The 21,683-nt window shown below is 39.3% G+C and overlaps 2 protein-coding genes across 2 annotated transcripts; one reads left to right on the forward strand and one right to left on the reverse strand.

The window, feature by feature from the left end:
* The first annotated feature begins 665 nt into the window (after positions 1–665).
* Positions 666–8,747, forward strand: rgs7bpa (regulator of G protein signaling 7 binding protein a). Its single transcript, XM_051423301.1, has 6 exons — positions 666–1,642; positions 2,666–2,832; positions 5,886–6,016; positions 6,399–6,543; positions 7,421–7,491; positions 7,701–8,747. Exons 1-6 carry the CDS (start codon positions 1,493–1,495, stop codon positions 7,790–7,792), a joined length of 756 nt encoding a protein of 251 aa, XP_051279261.1. The 5' UTR covers positions 666–1,492; the 3' UTR covers positions 7,793–8,747.
* Positions 8,748–11,311: 2,564 nt separating this feature from the next.
* On the reverse strand, positions 11,312–18,774 carry c7a (complement component 7a). Its single transcript, XM_051422549.1, has 18 exons — positions 18,489–18,774; positions 17,941–18,002; positions 17,731–17,809; positions 17,373–17,514; positions 17,152–17,296; positions 16,899–17,037; positions 15,867–16,010; positions 15,534–15,777; positions 14,867–14,980; positions 14,596–14,768; positions 14,223–14,451; positions 13,687–13,858; positions 13,265–13,352; positions 12,639–12,768; positions 12,364–12,552; positions 12,074–12,173; positions 11,776–11,960; positions 11,312–11,680 (listed from the first exon to the last, which is right to left on the reverse strand). Exons 1-18 carry the CDS (start codon positions 18,492–18,494, stop codon positions 11,496–11,498), a joined length of 2,526 nt encoding a protein of 841 aa, XP_051278509.1. The 5' UTR covers positions 18,495–18,774; the 3' UTR covers positions 11,312–11,495.
* Positions 18,775–21,683: the final 2,909 nt, after the last annotated feature.

Genomic DNA, 21,683 nt, shown 5'->3' on the forward strand with positions numbered 1-21,683 from the left:
AAATTACACATTTATATATACTTTCTTTGATGCCACAGTGTGTGTGTGTGTGTGTGTGTGTGTGTGTGTGTGTGTGTGTGTGTGTGTGCATTAAAGCTTGCTTCCAATTTGCAATACCATGTTTGCAAGTAGGCCTATTGCAATACCAACTATTGGTAGTACTTGGGATTGGAAAGTATTGGAAATCCCAATTTCCAGTACTTTTTATGTTTATGTATTTATCCATAGTGGATATACCATGCGTTTTTTGGCAAGTAAGATTACCCTTAGTAAGGAAAAAAGAACAACTACCAAGCAATATAAGATTTTAAAGCATAATGCTGCCAGACCTCAAAATCAGCAATAAAAGTCCTAAAAACAACCTTAAAAAGATCTTTACATCACTGTGAATTCTTAAGAAGTAGTAACAGACACCATACTGTGTGTATACAAGAATACAATATAGTAGAGATAGGGATAGAGATTATACATGTAAATATTAGGAGTAAACCGTATGCAGTGTCAGTGTAAACTCTATAAAGTTTAAAGTCTTTAGTGGAATGTTGAACGACTTGTATTGTACTTTACTATGTGGAGGCAAAAGTGGCCAGTGCTTATATAGCCTACTGCTCAGGGCGGGGGTCTGACTTGATGGGCCCTATTAGTATTCCCGTCCTTTGGGTGCGCAGTGTTGCCAGCCACAGAGCCACGTCAGGCCTGTAGCAACTGCCCGTCTTGTACTGCCTCTCCAAGGTTAGACATAGGCCCGCCCGACGAGCTGGAAGCACTAGAAGGCGCACAGGCACCGGGAGCCGATCTGACACCGCGATACCAGGAATTAAGTTTTTCTTGAACGTTCAGATTTTCTCCGGCACAGAGGCTTAAAGTGTTGGCTGTACGCTGCGAAATAGTCAGCGGGGACATTGGCAGCGTTGTTTCTCTATAAGGAGGTTGTTGTTCGGCTAAGGAAAGATCGTTATCGCCCGTCTTATTGGTGCTTAATGGAAACGCGCAATCATAAAAAATGGTTGCATTTGGAGAATATCCGTGAATGCGATTGTCTCCTTCCGACATCGGTGCGTCAGAGAAGACACCTCAGCTAGCTGGGCTCCGGGTTTTGGGTGTGAGAAGTCTTCACTGTGCACCGTGTGCTGCTGGAGTGAAGGTGACTTGCGCCCCGTCGCAGTCAAGGCAATGCGGAGAGGAGTCGCAGGCGCTCATCCGGTACTTTTCCTGCGCTCTGAGGCTCGTCTGGGAAAATATTTGCTCCGTCTCCCACACTAGAGGGGAGGAACGTGAGAAAGACATAGACAGAGCAATAACAATAATCGAGGTTCAACCGCAGCCAGTAGTTGGCGAAGGTGAATTGAGCGTGAACGGAGGAGAGAATAAGGTGAGCAGTAAGGTGCAGGGTGGTGAGGTAGGAAAGAGAGAAAGTGGTGGTAGTTTGGGAGGGGGGAAATAAGACAAAACCGTTCTGTATTAGGGCTGTTTTATTAGTGGATGTGTATGCATGAGTTCTGCATCGAATGGGCGCAAAAACCGCCCCAGATCCGCCGGGAACATCTTCCAGATCGGCAAACCTCCTCACCGAGAACCACAGAGGAGGGAGAGCACCGAAAGTACCCGCAAAGCCCAGCGCGCCGTGGCCGACTGCAGAATGGTAGGTTTGCGACACGCCAATGCCTGCATGGTGCCTCTAATAAGGAGTGCTATGTTATTATCCTAACCTCTCTTTGTTCTAGGTCGATCGACTATCCCGTGCATGCAGGATGCACAGGCGACAGCTGTTAATAGCTGCAAAAAAAAACACTGTATCCCGGTCTGGGAACCTAAAAATAGCGATATGCATTTGCATTGCTTTGTCGGCAGTGAAGCCAAGCAGATCATCTCGGCGTGCAGATTGACTGTGTGATTTGCATTTGGAGAGTGGAAAGCTGCTGGTGATTTTGTGCTGATTACTAAATTGCCCGAATTACAAGATTATCTACGGAGGTGTTCGTGATCATGGCACGCAGGGTCCTGTGTTTTGACAGTTGCTGGCAGGAATGATCATATGTACAGCCTGCTTCACCCTTTCATACATCAGTGAACGTCATGGAGCCTCACTGTTCATATACAGGAGTACAAGCAGGATGCTGTGCAGGAGTTGCACAAAATGAACGAAATCTTTGTGCCCCAATCTCCAGCTCTGAGGTTGTGCAAACAACCAAACTTAGCATAATGGGACCTCCGTCAATAAAAAAAAATCAATCCATTCATCATGTGCTCTGACTTTGCGGATTATTTTAATGGCTAAGATTCACTTTTTTTTTTTTTTTTTGCTTAATCACACGTTTCTCTCAGAGATCAATGGGCTTTTGTGATCGTATACGTGCAAGGTAGCAATTTTTAGGGTACTACTTCTTTTGAAGCCTCCCACCATGTACCTGCACTGGCAGATTATTTGCCCCAGTGCGGGGGGTAAAAAATAATAGCAGGGCTGGATACAGTGCTGCTCAGCGTTTCCTTCTTGCCTGACACGTTTTCATGTTGACAAGTCAATATGCAGGCCCAAGGATTAAAGGTATTCCACTGCAATGACCAGGACAGGACGTTTGTTATGTTTTATGTTTGTGTGGTGCTTGCTTGACTGGGTCATTCGGGGAATAACTTATTTTTGTTTTATTCCATTTCATTGTAACAGATCGTCCAAGAATTCAATACACTTGTGGCTCTGTACCGTGAACTGGTCATCTCCATTGGCGAAATCACTGTCGACTGTCCCTCTTTACGGGCCGAAATGCTGAAGACCCGAACTAAAGGCTGCGAAATGGCGAGAGCGGCACACCACAGTCTCTCCTTGATATCGGGGTGAGTTGGCACAGACGCTGTCCATGGTGCTGAACATTAGTGCCTCGCTAAGAGCTCTCCTTGGCTCTCAAAGTGTAAACCGCACCAAATAGGGCGTTGTGCAACACCACTGCGCCTAAAGTTGTAAAGTATCTAATTGTATCTCTCAGTTTGCATAAGTGTCACAATTTGTAGGCACATGTATACTTTAAGCCCGCTCCTCCTCCACTTCAAAGAAATCATCCAAGTGTCTGCTCCATTAGTGTGAAACCAGTGAGCTCGGAGTGGGGAAAGAGTTGGGGAAAAGAGAACAAGAGATCAGCTTTTAAAAACCATGATGTCTCTAATTGCTAACGGGACAGCTTTACCAGGAAGCAACTACAACAATATAGTGTAACTGACCACTTCCCATTAGCTTGGGTCTAAAACGTTAATGCATGAAGTGGAATGCTTCCCAGGCCGAATATCTGACAAAATAGTATCAATATAGTGGAGCCAATGACTTCTGCATTGTTGATTACAATGTATTGTGAGAGTGGCTGTGTGTGTGTGTGTTTCTGTGTGTATTTTGTGGGTTGTGTCTCTGTTATGGCCTTTTAGATAGGCTACTATTGAACATTTAGATACTAGCTTCCTTTAAACAATGGATGTTAATGTTTATTAGAGTGCAGAATATTTATGTGCAAGAATCTGAATCCAGTCAGAGTGATAAGTCAGGAACACTCTCTGCTGAGTAAAATATGTTACGAGTGGTCTGTATATGATGTTGAATTTTGGTTGAAAATGGGGGGAGGGCAGCTATGATAGAAGTCGACATGTCTGTTGACTTGGCCTGCACCCTACATTGAACATCTACTCCACATTGGTGCCAGTGGAAGAAGGGCAAAGTGAGGCTTGGGATTTGAAGGTCCTCAGTGAGGCTGAGATGCCAGCGGACTTGGCACCCTCGGACTTACTTAAATAACAATCGGACAGACTGAAGCCAGTGGTGTGAGACAGATTTGGAGGATGTCTGCAGAGCTAGCTGCTTGCCAAAGCCAGGGTGCTACTGGGACAATAACAGCATTAGCTTTACTAACTATAGCTTATATTCCTCCTTATAACCAGGCATACACATCTGTTGGAGACTTTTTTTTAAAGAAATGCTTTAAATATCAGTTTGCCATATTCTTTTTGAGGGTGAGGGTGGAAGGATAAGTTCAAAATGTGTTGTACGCTATCTGCTCTGTAACCTATTTCCTGGCTCAATAATTAATACACTTGCTATATCTTGGAGTAATTTAAGAATGCATATCCTTCACTGTCTGTTACATGCATGACAAAGTATATCCATATAATGTATGAAAGCTTTGAGCCACATGTGCGTGACACACTCATATGGTTACCCAATGAACATTTCTCCTGTATGTTTCCTGTCATACAGAGGCATGAATCATACAACATTCATTGAACGGGGACATCTTGGTTGCTTTTTTATCACAAGGCTTTAATAGCATCCTATTTAAATCTTTGGAGAAACAGTTCAGTCTATAGAGCAGAACCTTTATGCTCTGCACTATTGTTTTTCCAATATATAGCTTGTAGTTATACAGCTAGATGCACTTGTACCCGTCTCTCCAAGCCAACAAGTACTACCCGTTATAGTCCTGTGCTTGAATTTCCTGCTGCTGCTATAGAAATAGAGACGGTCCAGCAGCTTTAGAGAGAACTCTAAGTTACCACAGATAAAAGCATCAACATCATTGTCATAATCATCACCAGCACATACTCTAAACCTCCTTCTCTAAAAGCTCTCCGGGCCATTTCAATGCTCATCTCCACTACTGGAGACACAGAGCTTGAATTAGACAGCACAGGTCATTCCCCTTTAATCAAATAAAGCCAGTGTGTCTGAATGGTTTGAGTGATGCGGGGCCTCTCCGATGTGCTAGAGGAAAGCTGATAAGCAGTATAGCACTGATGACAGCTGTGCTTTAGCAACAGTACTGTAGAAGGCAGCACTGTGACAAAACAAGGATGGGAAGGAGAAGCTTGCTGCTGGAAGAGGGGAACACAGTAGCATGATTTAGTGTGAGAAATATTTGTACCAGGTGCAAGTTTCACGCCTTACATCGCTGTCACTTTCCCATGTGATATCACACCCACTGAATATCACCTGCTGTAGTTTCCCCTTGAACACCAGATTTATATGGTTGTGAAGCTACTGCAGTGTCTCATAAAAGCTAGTGATCAGCTTTGAGTAAATAAAAAAAATACTCAGAAGGAGATTTTATGTTTGAACTATAAATATGGACACTCTGCTAGCCCAAAAACATAATCAAGCAAAACCCAGTCCGTAGCAATTTTGACCATGTCTGCTGTAGAAACAAAGCAACAGAAACAAGTCTAAAGAAGCAGATTTATCCTATTTACTCATCATTAATGCAAACACCACATCGGCTTATCCCTCACCTGATGGTTTTAATTTGGTAACGCTTGGTAAACTTTAAATATATATTTGGCATTATAATCCCTTCTGACATTAGAAGCCGCTGTTGTAATCACGAGCTGGCAAAACCGTCAGGATTACCAGGACTATGCTTCATATTTGTTAAAAGAGAATATATTTCAAACTAAAAGCATGTGAGTGACATTTGTGGTTGGCCAAAAATATTCAGTTACTGTTTTTGCTTTTTTTCCTACACATGTAAGTGATCATACAGTCTATACCCAATACATACTGCACTCACACTTTAGCAACGCAAACCACAATAACTTTTATAGACAAGACAAATCAACTAATCAATTAAGCAAATAATCAACATATAATAGGGTCTGTCCTTAGTATGATATCTAAGGAATAATTAGGTTTGATGAATTTCATTTACTACTTACTACTTACTATTAACTTAGAGTTAACACATACACATGTGCATACAACTTTACACAGAGACATGGCTTTTCTGAATAACAATAAAAGCTAAACTTGACTTGAAAAACATAACTATAATTGTAAATTTTATTCATAAAGTTGGTCATTGTATCCAGAGTTCATCAAGTTCCAGCTAGCCAATAACCTTGCTGTGTCATTTCAGGCCAGAGGACGGGGAGATCCACCCTGAGATCTGTAGGCTCTTCATCCAGCTGCAGTGCTGCCTGGAGATGTACATCACTGAGATGCTCAAATCTGTCTGCTTGCTGGGCTCCCTGCAGCTCCACAGGAAAGGTTAATACATGAATAATCACAAACTTCACAATAGAGTTTGAGTGTAGGTGTGAGAATACGTTATGTGTGCTAGTTTATATGCAGCATTGTTTGTTCTGTTGTTTAAATTTTATTTTAAAAGAAACCGAGACAACCACAACACTAGCAGATTTCAAATTATATGCACAGATGTAATTATTTTTTGACAGCTTCCTACTATATTTCTTTATCCAGATTATCATTTAAAACTTGCATGATCAACACAGCTGAATGTATGTGAACAAACACACTGTGTAGCTGTTTAATAAAGTTACATTTTAGCTATTTTCATGTTTTTATCATCTCCTTTCCTTTTTGTTTTAATTTGTTGTGTTTAAGGCTAACTGCTCTCTGTGTGCTTCAGGTAAGGATTATTGTGGCCCTCCCGGGGTCGACAGTAAGATCGAGGAGAGCTCAGACATCCCCATCCTGGAGGACACCTCTTCCTCCCCCACTGACTGTCCTCATCTCTGCTGGCTGGTGGCCACTGATATAGAAAACATCGAAAAGTATGTAGACAAAAATTTTTAAAAAATGTGTTGTGGTGCGTGTTGTGTCCTTCTGTATGTGCGTGTGTGTTTGTAACTTTATTGGCCAAAACACATATGTGGAAACATAATGCAAAGTACACAAGTGGACATATTTTTCAGTTTTAGTCACATCGCAATGGCACTACAGGGTTTAACATTTTGCATTTTAACATTAATTCTGCTATTTTCATTATTAACAGCTAATCCTCACTTTAAGATATAAAGTTCAAACACAATCAAATATTCCTCTTTCAACCTCACAAATAAGTTGATCATTTATAGGCGGATTTATTAAATATTTATTTTTATGAAGATATAATTGCACAGCAGTATGTGCATTGAGAAAAAATAATATTTAAAGAAAAACCTAAATTACACCCTGATAATTTACATATATTTGTGTAGAACTGTGCCAACCTACATTATTTACAGTATATGCAGTTATTGTACAGACAGAGCAGACAACATGTGATGTTATGTGTTTGTGGTTATAGCAGCCATGTTTTACTTGGGATGTTGAAAACTATTTGAAAGATATGTCACATACTGGGGTTGCATCCACTACTCACAGAGTGTACTGTGCTTTGTCACTGTTTATCACATTACATGCAAATTAGACATTTTACTTTGCAATGCAGCACATTTTAAGATACATTTTAGATGATGATACAAAAATGGGGCATGTGAGTATTTGCTGAAGTTGTGACTGTATGTGTCTGTGTGCACGCATGTGTGTGTGTGTGTGTGTGTGTGTGTGTGTGTGTGTGTGTGTGTGTGTGTGTGTGTGTGTGAAAATATACTACATTATAGATGCTACAGGTACATTACACAAAAGCCCTTATTTGTGTTATTGCAGGGATATGAGGGAGATGAAGAACCTTCTCAGTAAACTCAGGGAGACAATGCCTTTACCACTGAAGAACCAAGGTAAGAGAGAAACCAAACACTTTCTTTACCTTCCCTTTCTTACACACACATCACCACACACACCTTAACCCCAGAGAGTAGTTTTGAATAGTCAAAAAGTATAGAAGATTCAATAGGATAAAGAGTGATGATTGAGGCTTGAAAAAACATAGCTCAAACCAGCAAAAATGTCCGACTTGGCAGTGGTTTGCGTGTGTTCTTGTGCCCAGATGACAGCAGTTTGCTGAACCTGACTCCCTACCCACTGGTCCGACAGAGGAAGAGGCGGTTCTTTGGACTCTGTTGCCTGGTAACCAGCTAAGGGCCCCGCCTTCGTGGGTAGGAGGCGGCAACAAAGACACCATTACCCACTGTCCTTCACCACTTGTGTCTCCCACCAATCTATTACTGCCATTTTCAAATAAATTGTCTCTTTCTCTTTTTTTTAAAGGCTGCCCATTTTATAATTTTATTTTGTAATACAAATAAGAATTGTAACTGCAATGTAATGAAAACAAAAGTCATGAACATATATTTTAAGATATTTTGCAACAAATTTTCCCTTTTTTGGTAAATGAAGTCAGATATCTGCTTGTCCAATGTAAAAGAGAATGAGAGGTCATTTGAAATAATGTCAATGTTCAATTACTTCCATAAATGAAATGAGGATTCATGTTTTAAAAAAGGGAATATAATTGTCTGTTTTTGTCAGAAATAATGTAATAACTTATGAATAGACGCCATCCAAATATTTGAGGATGGCACTTGCAAAGGCAAAGTTATACATTTGTCTGTCTAAGCTGAGATAAAAGGTTTGTGCACAGTAAGTTTGTTGTGTATTACCGTCTCTGTTTCTGTTTCTTGCTGTTTTTTCTTCTTATGTGTACTTAATTTAGTCTTCCATAAACCAAGAACCTGTACCCAACTTTAACTTTCCAGCTTCAAAAGGAATATATACAATACTCTAAAAGAAAACTTCTTTGCACACAATATCTATCTATAAATTGAGACATTAGACTTGTATATACACATACTCTTTACGCAATGCTCTCTGAATTATTTTCAAAGTTGAAGTTGGTTAACAAAGAATCTGTTGGTTGGTATAAGCAGGGAGGGTCTCCCTCTGTCTGAGGAAGTCAGTGCAGACAGAGGGCGGGCAGCATGAGTCTTGCTTATTAATGATAGTGATCAATGTTTAGGGCATGGTGAAGATACAGTAGTCAAAGCTGATATAGGTCATTTTACATTGTTAATAAAACTTTTGTTATTGAAACTAATCAACTAGTCTCTGAATTTTTCTTGCATGCACTCCACAAAAATGTCCACTGGGTGGAGACAAATTATGAAAAAAGTAGTGAAACTCAATTAATTTAACAGATTGACTGCACTTGTGGCCATGAAAGGGTAATGTAATAACTCATATTTTGGGACACAAATATCCCAACATTTACTGTATGTTATTTTGATATTACTTTGGGTTTACTGTGCATTGTCCCACTGATAGGCCTGTTTGTAGAGTGAACATTTCTATCTGGGAGGGCTAAAGGTGGACACAGATAGATGTTGATGCAGAGGGGGAGAGAGAGAAAAGTCGGATAATCTTTATAAGTCCATAACAAGCAGCATTTGTTTATATTTACAGAATGGTGCAGAAATTGAGTGGAAAGGAAAGATTATACTGGCAGGCCTCAGACATGATCCAGCTGGTCACCTACCTGCTGCTGATATGAAAAGTATTGTATCAGTAAATTAAAAATGTCAAGCTTTCTTCAGTGTGTAGTGTTCACTGGCTAACATGGTTTCTTTCATTAATCCACTACAACCCAAACATTGGACATGTAAACTATTTATAATAATCTATACATGCAGGTTAGATGAATTTAAAGGTGTGAATGTGTGCCCTTTGACAAACTGGTGACATGCCCAACACATGCAGTGTTACACTCAAGTCCTCTACACAGCATAAGCACGATAGAATGGGTGGATGAATGGATGAATGGATACTATACTAATGTTATATATAAAACTGTTGTAAAATGTTCAAAATACAGATGATGCATATTTTTTCTGTCATGGAAGCCATGTATCTCCAAAATTGGCAATTCAGCACATAAAGTGTTCCTTCATGGATTTAGAAAACTGCTCTACTTCTTAAACTTAATAAACTACAAAAAAACTGTTGGACTATGTAAAAATGCATTGTCACAAAGCTGAACACAGGGCTGTTTTTTTTTTAGCTCTTGAAAAGGTGACTTTTGGAGATACAAGATTTTCCCAGGACATAACAATATAATGCAAACATGGTAACCTCTGTAGATTCACCCTCATTGTCCAACTGATTAACAGTAAAAACGTTTCCAGGACTACTGATGTGTTACAAATGCAGGTCTCAAGAGGTTACTGAATGTTTTGATGAAAATGAAAATGCATATGCTGTGTACTTTACTGTCATCGGATCACTATTGAACAGCTATTGGAGGTTTTCTTTTTTGTCAGGAAACGCTCTTCACCAAACCATCATAAAAATGAGTTCCCGATACTTGAATAGTCTATGCCAGTGGTTTCCAACTTCGGGGTCAGGAGCCCCACTAAGGGTTGCCAAAGCTTCATGGGGGGTTGTGAGGCCTTATTGCTTTTAAGTGTTATTAGAAAACTTACACTGAACATTTTGTTCATTTTTGTAAAGAAACTTTAGTTTAGATAGCTTAGATAGTATGTATGATTGTTTAAAAAAAATAAAAAATATAGAAAAATACAGACAGAGAATCGCATAATAAGGTTCCTAAAATGTAATATTCATAGGAAATAATCTGCTCAAAATTCATCCAAATCACATGTTTTAAACAAACTTTTTGCAGTTACTGCATTCACTATTTGGGGTAGTTGTAAAGTTTATCATTTGTTCTGTACTATTATTGTCATGCACTAAATATAATATGAAATATCCATGAAATATGTCACTTAGTCAGGGGTCGTCAGTTTACTCAATGATAGAAAAGGGGTCCCTTAAGGAAAAAGGTTGGGAACCACTGATCTATGATGAATCTATTCTGGCAGCTTTTGTGGGCCCAACCTCTTACTAAGGTTGTTTTTATCCCCTATATTTGTTTTTCTTTTAAGTTCCTTGGAGTTAATCATGTGTAGAGCTTGTGGGGACCCAAAAAACTTCTGTATGTCAGTTTGTGTGTTTCACCCCATTAAGAGTGTGAGCATGTGCGCTAGTTCTCAAGCATTTCTAGCACCTTCCTCTCACCCACCAGCCTCTGTGTACAACAAGGTGTAACTGAGGGAATCACATCTGCTGACAATACGCATTTTGATGTGATGAGGAGACATTAGGTAGCTGGTGTCTTCATACAGTTTTACAGGCAGGTTCAGACATACACACACACACACACACACACACACACACACACACACACACACACACACACACACACACACACACAGTGTGAGAGGGCAGTGAGCCAGAGGCAGGAATAGACTGTCAGCAGGGGTTTGCTTGGCAGGCTGAGCGCTGTCTGGTTTAGAAAACACAGGGCATCTTTTGAAATAGACCATATCAGTCCAAAACACAGATTTTCAAACATCATCTCAACGGACTTTTTTGAAACAATTTCCTTCAAAACTAGACCTACTTTTGCAGTGTATTGTGTATGTTACATATTAAGAGATCAATCACACACTAGATGGAAAGACAACACTGCACACGCTGTGTTTGTGGACACAATCTCTGTAATAATTACAAATATTTGTAATTGGGTTTTTTGGGTTCATAGCTCCCTCTCAATGTATTAGACCATCAAAAAAAGTTAAATGATGAAAAGACATTCAACATGGCTGGCATTTTTTCTATTTATTCCTTTATAGTTTTATGCATGTATAACATTTTACAATGTGTTGAACAGTGACACTTGATACAATAGTAATTCACTGGAAAAATATAAGGAAAGTGTTATAGAGGATTTATGTATAAAGGAACGAATAGATAAAAGGTCATAAGGTCAAGCCCTCCTCCTGGATCCTCAGGCAGCACAAGGCAGGATACTGACAACCGACACCTGTTCTCCTTTACATCGCTGCAGTCCTGCTTCACACTCGCTCATGGTCTGACTTGCTGCGGTTGCATCTTCCCCAATACGGACACACACATTCAATCCTGGGGTCAAGCAATCTGCAAAGTCCTTACAGCGACACTCGTTGGTTTGATCTAAAAGAATGGTGTGAAGAAAAATGAGATCAGTGGCTTCAGATTTCCAATACTGTTCATTATTTTGGAACATTTGTAACCTCGGATGTCCCTACCGTCACAGGTCTCCCACATGTGACACTTGGTGCAACCTGTTGTGTTGCGCTCTGGCCAGTTGCAGGTGCTGTCATCTACTATGCTGTAGATCTTCCCCATACACTGCAGTGCATGCATTTTGCACACATTCAGAAGGACTGATTTTCTGCCCACAGCAGCTGTGGCACACACCTCCACAGATGAACTGGTGACAAAAAACAAAAATCAACAAAGACAGCAACTACAAGAGCAAGACATTCAATCAAATCAGTCCAGAAAGTCATATAACCAAATTGGTAAAAAGAAGAGTAAACATACCTGCACTCAAAAGGCATTTTGCAAACACATTTTCCTCTGACAGACTTCTCCCACAATTGACATTGCACCAACGGAGAGATGGGTTGTTGTGGCGTACTGACTGTGGGATGCATAGAATTCATTCTTCCACATTACTAACCGACTAATATCCACATATGCAATGATTATTATCATGATAATTATAGTATATGGAACAGTAAGTCATGAGGATATGTAGTAGGGTACAATACACTGCAGTCACATCTTTTTTATACAGCAGTTATTTATATGAGCCTTTAAGTCAAATTTACCTGGACTGCATTTGATACTCCTTGGGTCTGGTGAAAAATGCAGACTGGAGTCACATATAATCGTTGCTTCTCCTAATAGCTGTCTACCCGGTGGACAGGACAAGGAAACTGTATCCCCTATCTCATAGGTCTGATTTAAAGGAGAGGCTATGACACCCTCACCGAGGTCGTCAATCCTGCACTTTGAGACTGGGGGAAAAAAATTGGACTTAAACAAAGTAACACTGTAATTCATTGTAATCATAAATGTTACATTTTGGTGAAAGGATTCTCACTTGTGCACAGTCCAAGCGTGCCAGACCATCTTTGATTCTCGGTGCATTGTATAGTGTTACCAACAAGATGGAAACCACTAGTGCAGCTGTACTCAACCTTACTACCCACAAGGTAAATGTCCTTAGGGTCCTGTGGAGCATATGGTGACAAAGAGGTACAGAAATTAAGAGACTGAAATGTGAATAACAAATGTGACCCAATGCCATTGAGCCAAGCAAATTTCACTTTACAGGAGACACATTTAATATTTAATTTCATAGGCCCTATTATGCAAAATACATTTTGGAAGTTGTGAGTGTAGAGTGTAAATATCAATAATTTATGGAACATATACACAAAAACATCTCCCACATTGGTGCCATGTTTTTCCATGTTGGCTCTCAAATTCAATTATTAGGTTTACAAAATGACATTACATATTTCTCCATATTAAAATATGGGTGTATTCCTAGTAAATTAGACTGACTGACAGATGACTGATGTAAAGACAAATTATATGAGGGGGAGTAACATTCTGGATAATATTGAACCAATACTGGAAAAAGTTATAGTGATTATAAAAATATTAAATGTTTGCAATAGCTTGTTCCACAGTGAAAAGTAAACAGTTTGGCTTCAACTTTACCAGGATGTAGCCATTTATTAGAGCAGGCGGGGTTCCACACTTCTGACTAGCTGGGAGAGTTGGATCAAAGCACTGAGGCTCCATGGTTCTGTAGAAAGTAAAAAAATAGGCTGTTGTACAACTTCACAGAGGACAATCAGTGTAAAACCTCTTCTTTAAAATTTAAAGTCCCAGAAACTAAAACTAACGCAAACAGTTCGGAAGGTGACCTGTCTGTAGATAAAAACAGCTCATTCTAAGGTAACGAAAACACAACAATTGTTATATTCAGGTGATTATACACTAAAGAAAACATACCTACGAATAGTAAATGTAATTTCTGCCAAAATAGCTTCATAGTTACACACTGGACAATTAAAGCAATGGCGGGTGCTGCCTGTTACAAAGATTTGACAAAAATTCAAAATAATAGTCACTCTGACCTTAAGTATTGCAGATCTTGGTCTTCACAGTCAGATGTCTCAGTGGTTTCTCCTAAACAGTGTTGCCCCCCATTCTGAGGAGTGGGATTGGAGCAGGAACGTCTTCTTGACCTTTTATCCCCAAAGCACGATGACCAGGCAGACCAGCAGGCCCAACTACCGTGGACAACTCCTTGATGACCAGAAACAGAAAAGAAGACAGGGAGCGAAACTGAGGAATACATTACAGTTCATGGGATATTATCCAAGAGTTACTCAGGTATTCAGCCTGTTTAAAGCAAAAATAAATAAATACCACTGTTAGAGCATACATGGCCATAAAAAAAGAAAAGCCATACAAAAAGTGTAAAAATTTGGTTTTGTGGTCATATTGTGGGGTCTACCCTGGCTAATTTTTACACTTTGGTTTTTGTATAGCTTAAACAAACGAGCTATTATATGTTAATTAGTGAGCTTTAGAGGTGCTCTATGGATTATTATAAGGATTATTACTCATAGTGCCTTACTGCCCAACACTGCTGAAATGTAACACCCACCCTGTTGACCTTCTACTTCACTTCCATGCTCACAGGCCTGTCCTGATGTGCCAGGCTTACAGATGCATTTGCATACATTTTCAACCACGATAACCATGCCATTGTTTCTGCACGGCCGGCAGTGGCAGCGGTCGTTCTCAGTAAGGTACTGCTCTATGGCCCTGCGAAGGTAGAGCCTCTTCACCCCGGCACACTGAACCTCCTTCACCAGTTCTGACAGCGGCCGTAGCTGCAAAAACAAGAGTTGGGATAAGAGAGTCAAACCAAAGGGAGATGGCTGTATTATTTGAGAAGAGGACATACAAAAAATGCAAAGTAAATCCAACAATACATTAAGCTTTTAAAGTTAAAAGATTATTTTACTTTCCCTCACCTTTTTTTTTGTGACAATTGGAAAGGATCGAACAGAGTCAGCCCAGTTTGAGTACACCTCCCAGTTCTTATCTGGCTCAGTGGGCTGCATGTTCTGCAGTACTCCAGTATACTGGTTGTCTCCTCCATTCACATCCACTTTTGTCATTCTATCATTCCTGATAGTTCTTTCAACTATTTTAAAAAGATTTGCAGAGATCGTGGATGACCGAAAGATTTAGAAAGTGCTTTCATAAGCTCTGGTATGTTTGTAAAATTTAAATTAAAATTACCAGTTTGTGATGGGCGTCCACCTGCATCATTCGTGCAGTCCACTCGGGTGATGGGGAAAAAAAGAACCCAACGTTTCTTCCTTTCACATTCGTTAATCACATATTTTTCTTTGACTTGAAAACAATAGAAAGTAAAAAGAAAAAGACAACAATAAATAAAGGTCAGCAGTAAAAATGAACAGCGCTTCATGTATGGACTGGCAATTGTATCAACCTTTAGATTTGTATTTTAAAAACTATAATACTTTTACAAATACTGAAAAATACTGACAAACAAAAAACTGTGCCATGTTACATTCAAAAAACAGTTTAAAATATTTTCTAATATGAATCAAGAAATATATTATTATATGTTTTTGATTTGACATTTTCAAATGCATTCTGATCCCATAAAATATATTTATAGCAATTACTCTTCACTTAGCTGTGATACATGTCAATTTCATACATGAAAACACTTCATAATAAAACGACAGACACAACCAGGAACCATTAGAATATAAATATAAATCACTATGAATGTTAGGTTAAAGGTACTTTGTTCCCCCATCATAAATATAAAGGTTTCTCAAAATCAAGCTGAATCTGTCAGCTGCCTATTAAGTCACTATTCTTTGATTTTGGCCCGCCATGAAGTTGCTGATGATGAGATGAAGTGAATCCTCACACATATGTTTTTCAGTTTCTATATCAATCTTGGCGACGATCTTTAAAGAGCCTCCAAGGCTTCCCTCAGACAGGTAGTGTGTTCCAAACCTTTCCAAAACCTTCTTGTAGGCAGCATAGTTGTAGACTGACGGGAGTTTGACCAGTGCCTTCCAAAACTCCTCAGATATTGGGAGGTACTGAGGAGAGTTGCTCTGGAACTGAGCTATCTCTATGTCATTATTCAAAACCAAAACCTTGTAGATCTGGAAGGAGTACAAAAAATCAATGAAAAGTTTAATTATACAGTTTGATTGTCCTTTTCAAAAATAAAAATTGTTGAGCTCCTACCTACCTGACTCCTGTCATCTGACTCATGAAGTTCATAGATTCGAGATCCTGTTGTGGTCCCCGATACTGTTTGTCTGTTGACAATGTCCTTTGCATAGTGCCATGTACTTTGGAACATTTCATCACTGAAGTCATTCTGAACTTTAACCTGAGAACAGCACAGGTTTAACAATCACATAGTAGGTTTAAATCAATAAATGTTATGAAAATTAAACTGCAATGTCGAGCCTTTAAAGGAACCCTGTGGAGATTTTGACCACTAATGCTGACTCACTAGTGCAACTCACAGACTCATGGATTGGATGTCATTATATAGATAATGTTTCCTGATACAGGTGACATGTTAATATCCGATGAAAATTTTGTGGGTGGTTGGGTCAACAAACCAAGGTATTTCAACACTGTTTACAGGTCCTGTCTTTGTTTCTAGTGTCCTCAACATCACTGTTTCAACCACTGACACAATCTTCACTTAAAGGTTAGTTTTAGTCGCCAAAAATGTACCAGATCCTAACCTTAGAGGTGGCAGATTAGAAATTGCTCCAATGTATTATTTTTGGAACAGACATGGATAGTTGGAATAAACACACTATTTTACATAGAAGGATGTCCTGTGTGACAAATAATTTTGCACACTGCAGAGGTTTGTGATGCATGTCAACATTTATTTGAATCTGAAGTAGAAAGCTGCAAGTTGATGTGACCAATGTGAAATTCAATCGCCTGAATGTAAAAATCATGTTTTTGTTAGAATTAGAAGTTTATATATACAGGGGTCACCTTTCATGGAGTCTACCATGTTGAACTGCCATGTTTCTACAGTAGCCCGAAAGTGACAAACCAAACCTGGACCTAGTGCGTTTGCATTTTTTGCACATTTAAGGATTCCTTAAGGATTGTAAGAAATGTTGAATGCAAACAAAACTGTGTTAATGAGCAATCAAAACTCCACAGGGCACCTACAGTTTTACTGCAGACATAACCAAGAGAAACTTAAATATTAATTGCAATTGTGGCTGTTTCCAGAATGACCAACCATAAAACTGTACTGGATAGTACTAAGGGGCAGTCTGTAAAAAGTATTGCCAACACCGCTGAAGGTTGTGCGACACTGGCCCCCAAAGCTCTTTGTGTTGATGACAATGCCTCTTGATGTCCCTGATGTCACATCAAACCTATAGAAGCAATAAAAATAAAAGTATCCTACTGGTTAACATATGGCACCTGCTTATGTGTGCTTGTATGGGTACACAAACATCATTAGGTCTATGTCAAGATTTGTCTCTTACCCAAGTCCTAGGAGTTCAACATTAGGTGGGAGAGCTGATTCTGTACATATAATGTATTTTTGATTGCCGCAGCTGAGTTCGTCGAGTCCATCTTCCTCACAGTCCTGATCTCCATTACACACCAAAGATTGGCTAACACATTTCCCTGAGGGTCAAGAGACAGGGAGACAGCTCAGTGATAGTCCTGTACCGTAATTCTGAGTAAAAACATTTTTTCCAACCTGATCGACAGCGAAACCTGTTTCCACATCCATCCTCTAGAGGGCAGCCTCGAGTGGTTTCACAGGGCCTCCTCTCTGATTGTGTTCCATAGCAGGGGTTTCCCCCGAACTGAGCGAAGACAGTCATGACTCTGCTTCTTGTCTGTAGAATAACATAACATAACATAACATAACATAACATAACATAACATAACATAACATAACATAACAAAAAAAATACAATAATAATAATAGTAATAATAATACTAACAAGCAAACTGATTCAAATATATCTTTTTTATTTATATATTTCTTTCTTAAATAACAGAATCCTGAGCAGTTTTGTTGCTAAACCGGTATTTTATCATAATCTCCTAACCTGTAATTTGGTGCAGCCATCACACTCTGACCATTCACCATAAGGCCCCCACTGGCAATGGACTGGCTGGTCACAAAACCTTGGAAATTAAATTTAAATCCAATAATTCAATGAAACCAAATCAATTCAGTGAATCCAATACTTGCATATGTTTGTCATTTATAATCTTGTGTTTTTAATGTCGTAACAGTAAATCAGAAACAGATTTACCCTTTGGGAATGAACAGGAGTAGCAGCCAGGGCAAGACTGCTAAAAAGAGTTGTGTAATCATCTGAAGAAGTAAAAAAAAGAAGAGGAAAGAATAGAGAAGAAAGGGGAGGATATTAGAAGAGGAGAAAAAGAGGCGAAGAAGAGAGAAGGAAAGGGGAGAAGAGAAGAAGAGAGAAAAGAAGAGGAAAAAGAAGGTTTAAAGTAGAAAAGAGGAAAAAGGAGAAGAAAGTAGAAGAGAAGAAAACACAAAGAGAAGTGAAAGAGGAGAGAAGAGAAGTAAAGAGAAGAGGGGAGAAGAGAAGAGAAGAAAGTAGAAGACAGCACAAAACAAGAAAAGAGAAACGAGAAGAAAAGAAAAGAGAAGATGAGGGAAGGAGTTTCAATAGTAAACTGAGGACACAAATTAAATGTTAAAGCCATCTAACTAAAATCAGATTTCAGTGACCAAGTTATAAAGAATATCATATTTAAACATTCATACAGTCCAGAAATCAGAAAAATCTGTATTTAAAATCTTAACTCTTACTGAGTGAAAATATCTACTTACCTTCATGGCGAGTGAAGAACAGAAAACAGAAGACTGTTGAATAGGCTTTGACACTGGTTATTTATATTGCTGAAAGTTTCGTTCTTGTGGGGGAGTGTAACCCTTGGCAAGACATTCCAAAGAAATCATGGAGTTTCATGAGGGAAAACGTGTGTGTGTGTGTGTGTGTGTGTGTGTGTGTGTGTGTGTGTGTGTGTGTGTGTGTGTGTGTGTGGGTGTGTGTGTGTGTGTGTGTGTGTGTGTGTGTGTGTGTGTGTGTGTGTGTGTGTGTGTGTGTGCGTGTGCATGCATGTGTGTGTGTGTTTGGCAACTCTGCCAAAAAGCTACTCCAGAGAAGCAAATATTCCTCTTGGAGTGAAAATCTCTGCCTGCTGTACTTCTCCTATTGTTGCATTTATTATTGAGCTAATAGACCTTTCTCACAGCAGTCATTTTCAACTGCCATGGCAGGAAAAGCACGGGAGACTGTGACTAATAACACTAATTAATGCTGTGTTCCCTTTAGGTGTGCCAGAAATTAAGTAAGCAATCATGCACAATATCAGGACCCTGTGTAACATAATAGGCCTTTTTTCCACGGAAGACATTTTGACACGTCAGAGTAAGAAAAGCACAGGTGGAAATAATCAAATTAATGATGGCCAAATTCCATTTAGCTGTCTCAGTATCAGGGTCCTGCTATTGTACATGCTGGCTCACTGGCATGATTTACTTGTTCGGAGAGATATTGAAAGTATTGAGATGCGATACAGTCTAGCAAACACTGGAGGGCAATAGAGATTTAAGAACCATTTCCTCTGCATTGCTGAAATGGATTCAAGGCTGAGCAAATTCATGGATATAGTAAGTAAGTAGAAGGGGGAAAACAGCAGCAAGGCTTCCTAGTTCCTAGTATAGCAAAAGGCCTATTAAGGCATCGCCAAAGGTTGAGCCTGAATTTAGTTTACATCATTTAAAATGTTGCTCTTAATGATTTCCACATGTTGAGAGAGACAGGAAGAGAGAGAGGATGAGTCTGGGACAATACAAGCTGTATATCTGCAGGAAGACATGTCTTGCAGCTAAACTCAAGATTCTCTCTTATTTAATGAGGAAGTGTTCTCATATTTGTATGTGGAATCCACATCTCTGTCTAATTATGGACATATATCTGCTGTCATAGCCAGACATGGAGCCATACTGTGCATATCCATCACACACTGGCAGCTCAAGAGAGAATACCACTGAGTTTGAGTGTTCGGGTGAAATGTTTAGCAGCATTGATTCCTGCTGTTTTCCATTTCCAGAAATAAGCAAGAGACAAATTTGGGGATGTCAAATTAATGTACAGCTCAATTTTAAAATGAATTACAAAAGACAGAAAAGGTGACCTGCCACCTGTTACCACAATGTTTTGGCAATGAGAATACATCTTCTGGTTCTGGACCAATAGCAGAGGCATAAAATAGAGACATTTGTGCTCACAATCTCAGCCCATCATTCACTGGAAAATGTAGCACTCTCTCAAGGTTAGCATCTTATTTCAGAGTAATTTTCCAGGTAAAGCAATTTTAGAACAATGTAGAAATTACATGTAATTTTCTTCTCGACTGTCATCAAAGATGAGCAAGTGGAAAAGTGAGCCTTTTGCAGTATATTTTATTATTGCGTTTTGCATATACTTTGTTTTATGTAACATTTCTTATTAACAAGAACGTGTTTAAACAACATTATTCTTTGAAAACTTAAAAAAAACATCAATTTGACCACAGTGCCACCTTTAGGTCATAATACAACTTCTAGACAGGCAAAAAATAAGTCATGAACACTTACAAGATAATGGCTAAAAAAGTGATTTCCTGTATTTCTAATGACCACCCAATGCCTCAGCTACTGTACAAACGCAAGCCAAGTTCCAGCACCTCAGGCTAGAATAACAGTTGGCTCAGACAATAGGCCACCAGACCGTGCCCTCCATTAGTGCCGCTTCTGTGGGTCTCATGATGTTCAGAGGGCATCTTTGACCGCCATCTGCCCTGGAAGTTTGGTCTGCCAGAGAACGACAGTCTGTGATGCTCTGACAGAGACTTGATGAATATGCAGCTTATGTGTAGACTCTCCTCCAGAATAACCCATATATCATGTTTCAACAGGTCCAACAGCGATATGTAACTGAAACGTTCCTGCCTTGATCCGCCTGGAGGCCTTTAGTGCATCCCATGTTTCCTGTCTGTTTCTACTATCTTCTACTAAGTCAAAGAGAGGAAGTCACACAGCAATTAATAAAATCTATTGTCTGTTTAACGTAGTTCGATAACATACTGTAAACCAATGCTTCCAAACCTAGAGCGTCTAGAACATTATTTTTGTTTTATTTGTTTTTTTCATTTCTCAAATCCTTACACTCAAATGAACCAATTCCAGAAGGACAGATCGTGCTTTTCTCTGCTCAGTGAAAATAATGTAGCATATGTGTTGATTTTCACATTTTTAGACTGAAACTGAAGGATTAAATGTTCTTTCACTGGTTGAAAATAAATCGTCTACTGTATGTCCTTGGCAAATATGGCACTCTGAAAACCCAGTGGATTATCTAAAAAACTGTATTTGTCACACAATGCATAAAACAAGCCCGTTTTCTCTTATTTCATGTTGTTTCAGGTTGACATTTTGGAGATACGTGGTTTTCAGTGGACAGCAACAATCACATAAAGGGTCGCAAACCAAAAGGGTTGGTATTCACTGACATAGATGCAAAAAGTAATTATTCTTTAGCGAACTGATGTGATGCATTTTTGTGTCATTCACAAAATGTCAATTTAATTGTGAGTTTAGGGGTAACACAAAGTGGTGATGATCTGTAATGAACAAGGTCATAAACCAGCAGTGGCCAGTTCTGATTGATGGCCCTTTCAGACAGAATGACACAATTACAACATAATCTCTCTCTGTCTGTCTGTCTGTCTGTCTGTCTGTCTGTCTGTCTGTCTGTCTGTCTGTCTCTCTCTCTCTCTCTCTCTCTCTCTCTCTCTCTCTCTCTTTCTTTGTCTGTCTGTCTGACTGTCTATCTGTCTGTCCCCTTGATATGAGTGTTGCTCGCTGCCTCCCTTTGGTCATTTGCTGTTTTCATGTCTGAATGACTAAAAGAATCATTACAATTCCCACAGTTTTCCCTCTGTCCCCGATAATGACTCCATCTTTAGTGACTTTTAATAA

The sequence above is a fragment of the Dicentrarchus labrax genome, unplaced genomic scaffold, assembly GCF_905237075.1.
Source record: "Dicentrarchus labrax unplaced genomic scaffold, dlabrax2021, whole genome shotgun sequence".
Classification (NCBI taxonomy): Eukaryota; Metazoa; Chordata; class Actinopteri; family Moronidae; genus Dicentrarchus; species Dicentrarchus labrax.

Excerpts from the sequence above, each read along its gene's own strand:
- rgs7bpa (XM_051423301.1), top strand. The coding sequence starts at position 1,493 with ATGAGTTCTGCATCGAATGGGCGCAAAAACCGCCCCAGATCCGCCGGG. Across the intron at positions 2,833-5,885 it reads AGTCTCTCCTTGATATCGGG|GCCAGAGGACGGGGAGATCC; the intron begins GTGAGTTGGCAC and ends GTGTCATTTCAG. Across the intron at positions 6,544-7,420 it reads GATATAGAAAACATCGAAAA|GGATATGAGGGAGATGAAGA; the intron begins GTATGTAGACAA and ends GTGTTATTGCAG.
- c7a (XM_051422549.1), bottom strand. Across the intron at positions 15,778-15,866 it reads AGTCAGATGACAGGAGTCAG|ATCTACAAGGTTTTGGTTTT; the intron begins GTAGGTAGGAGC and ends TACTCCTTCCAG. Across the intron at positions 13,859-14,222 it reads TGAAGTAGAAGGTCAACAGG|GAGTTGTCCACGGTAGTTGG; the intron begins GTGGGTGTTACA and ends CTGGTCATCAAG.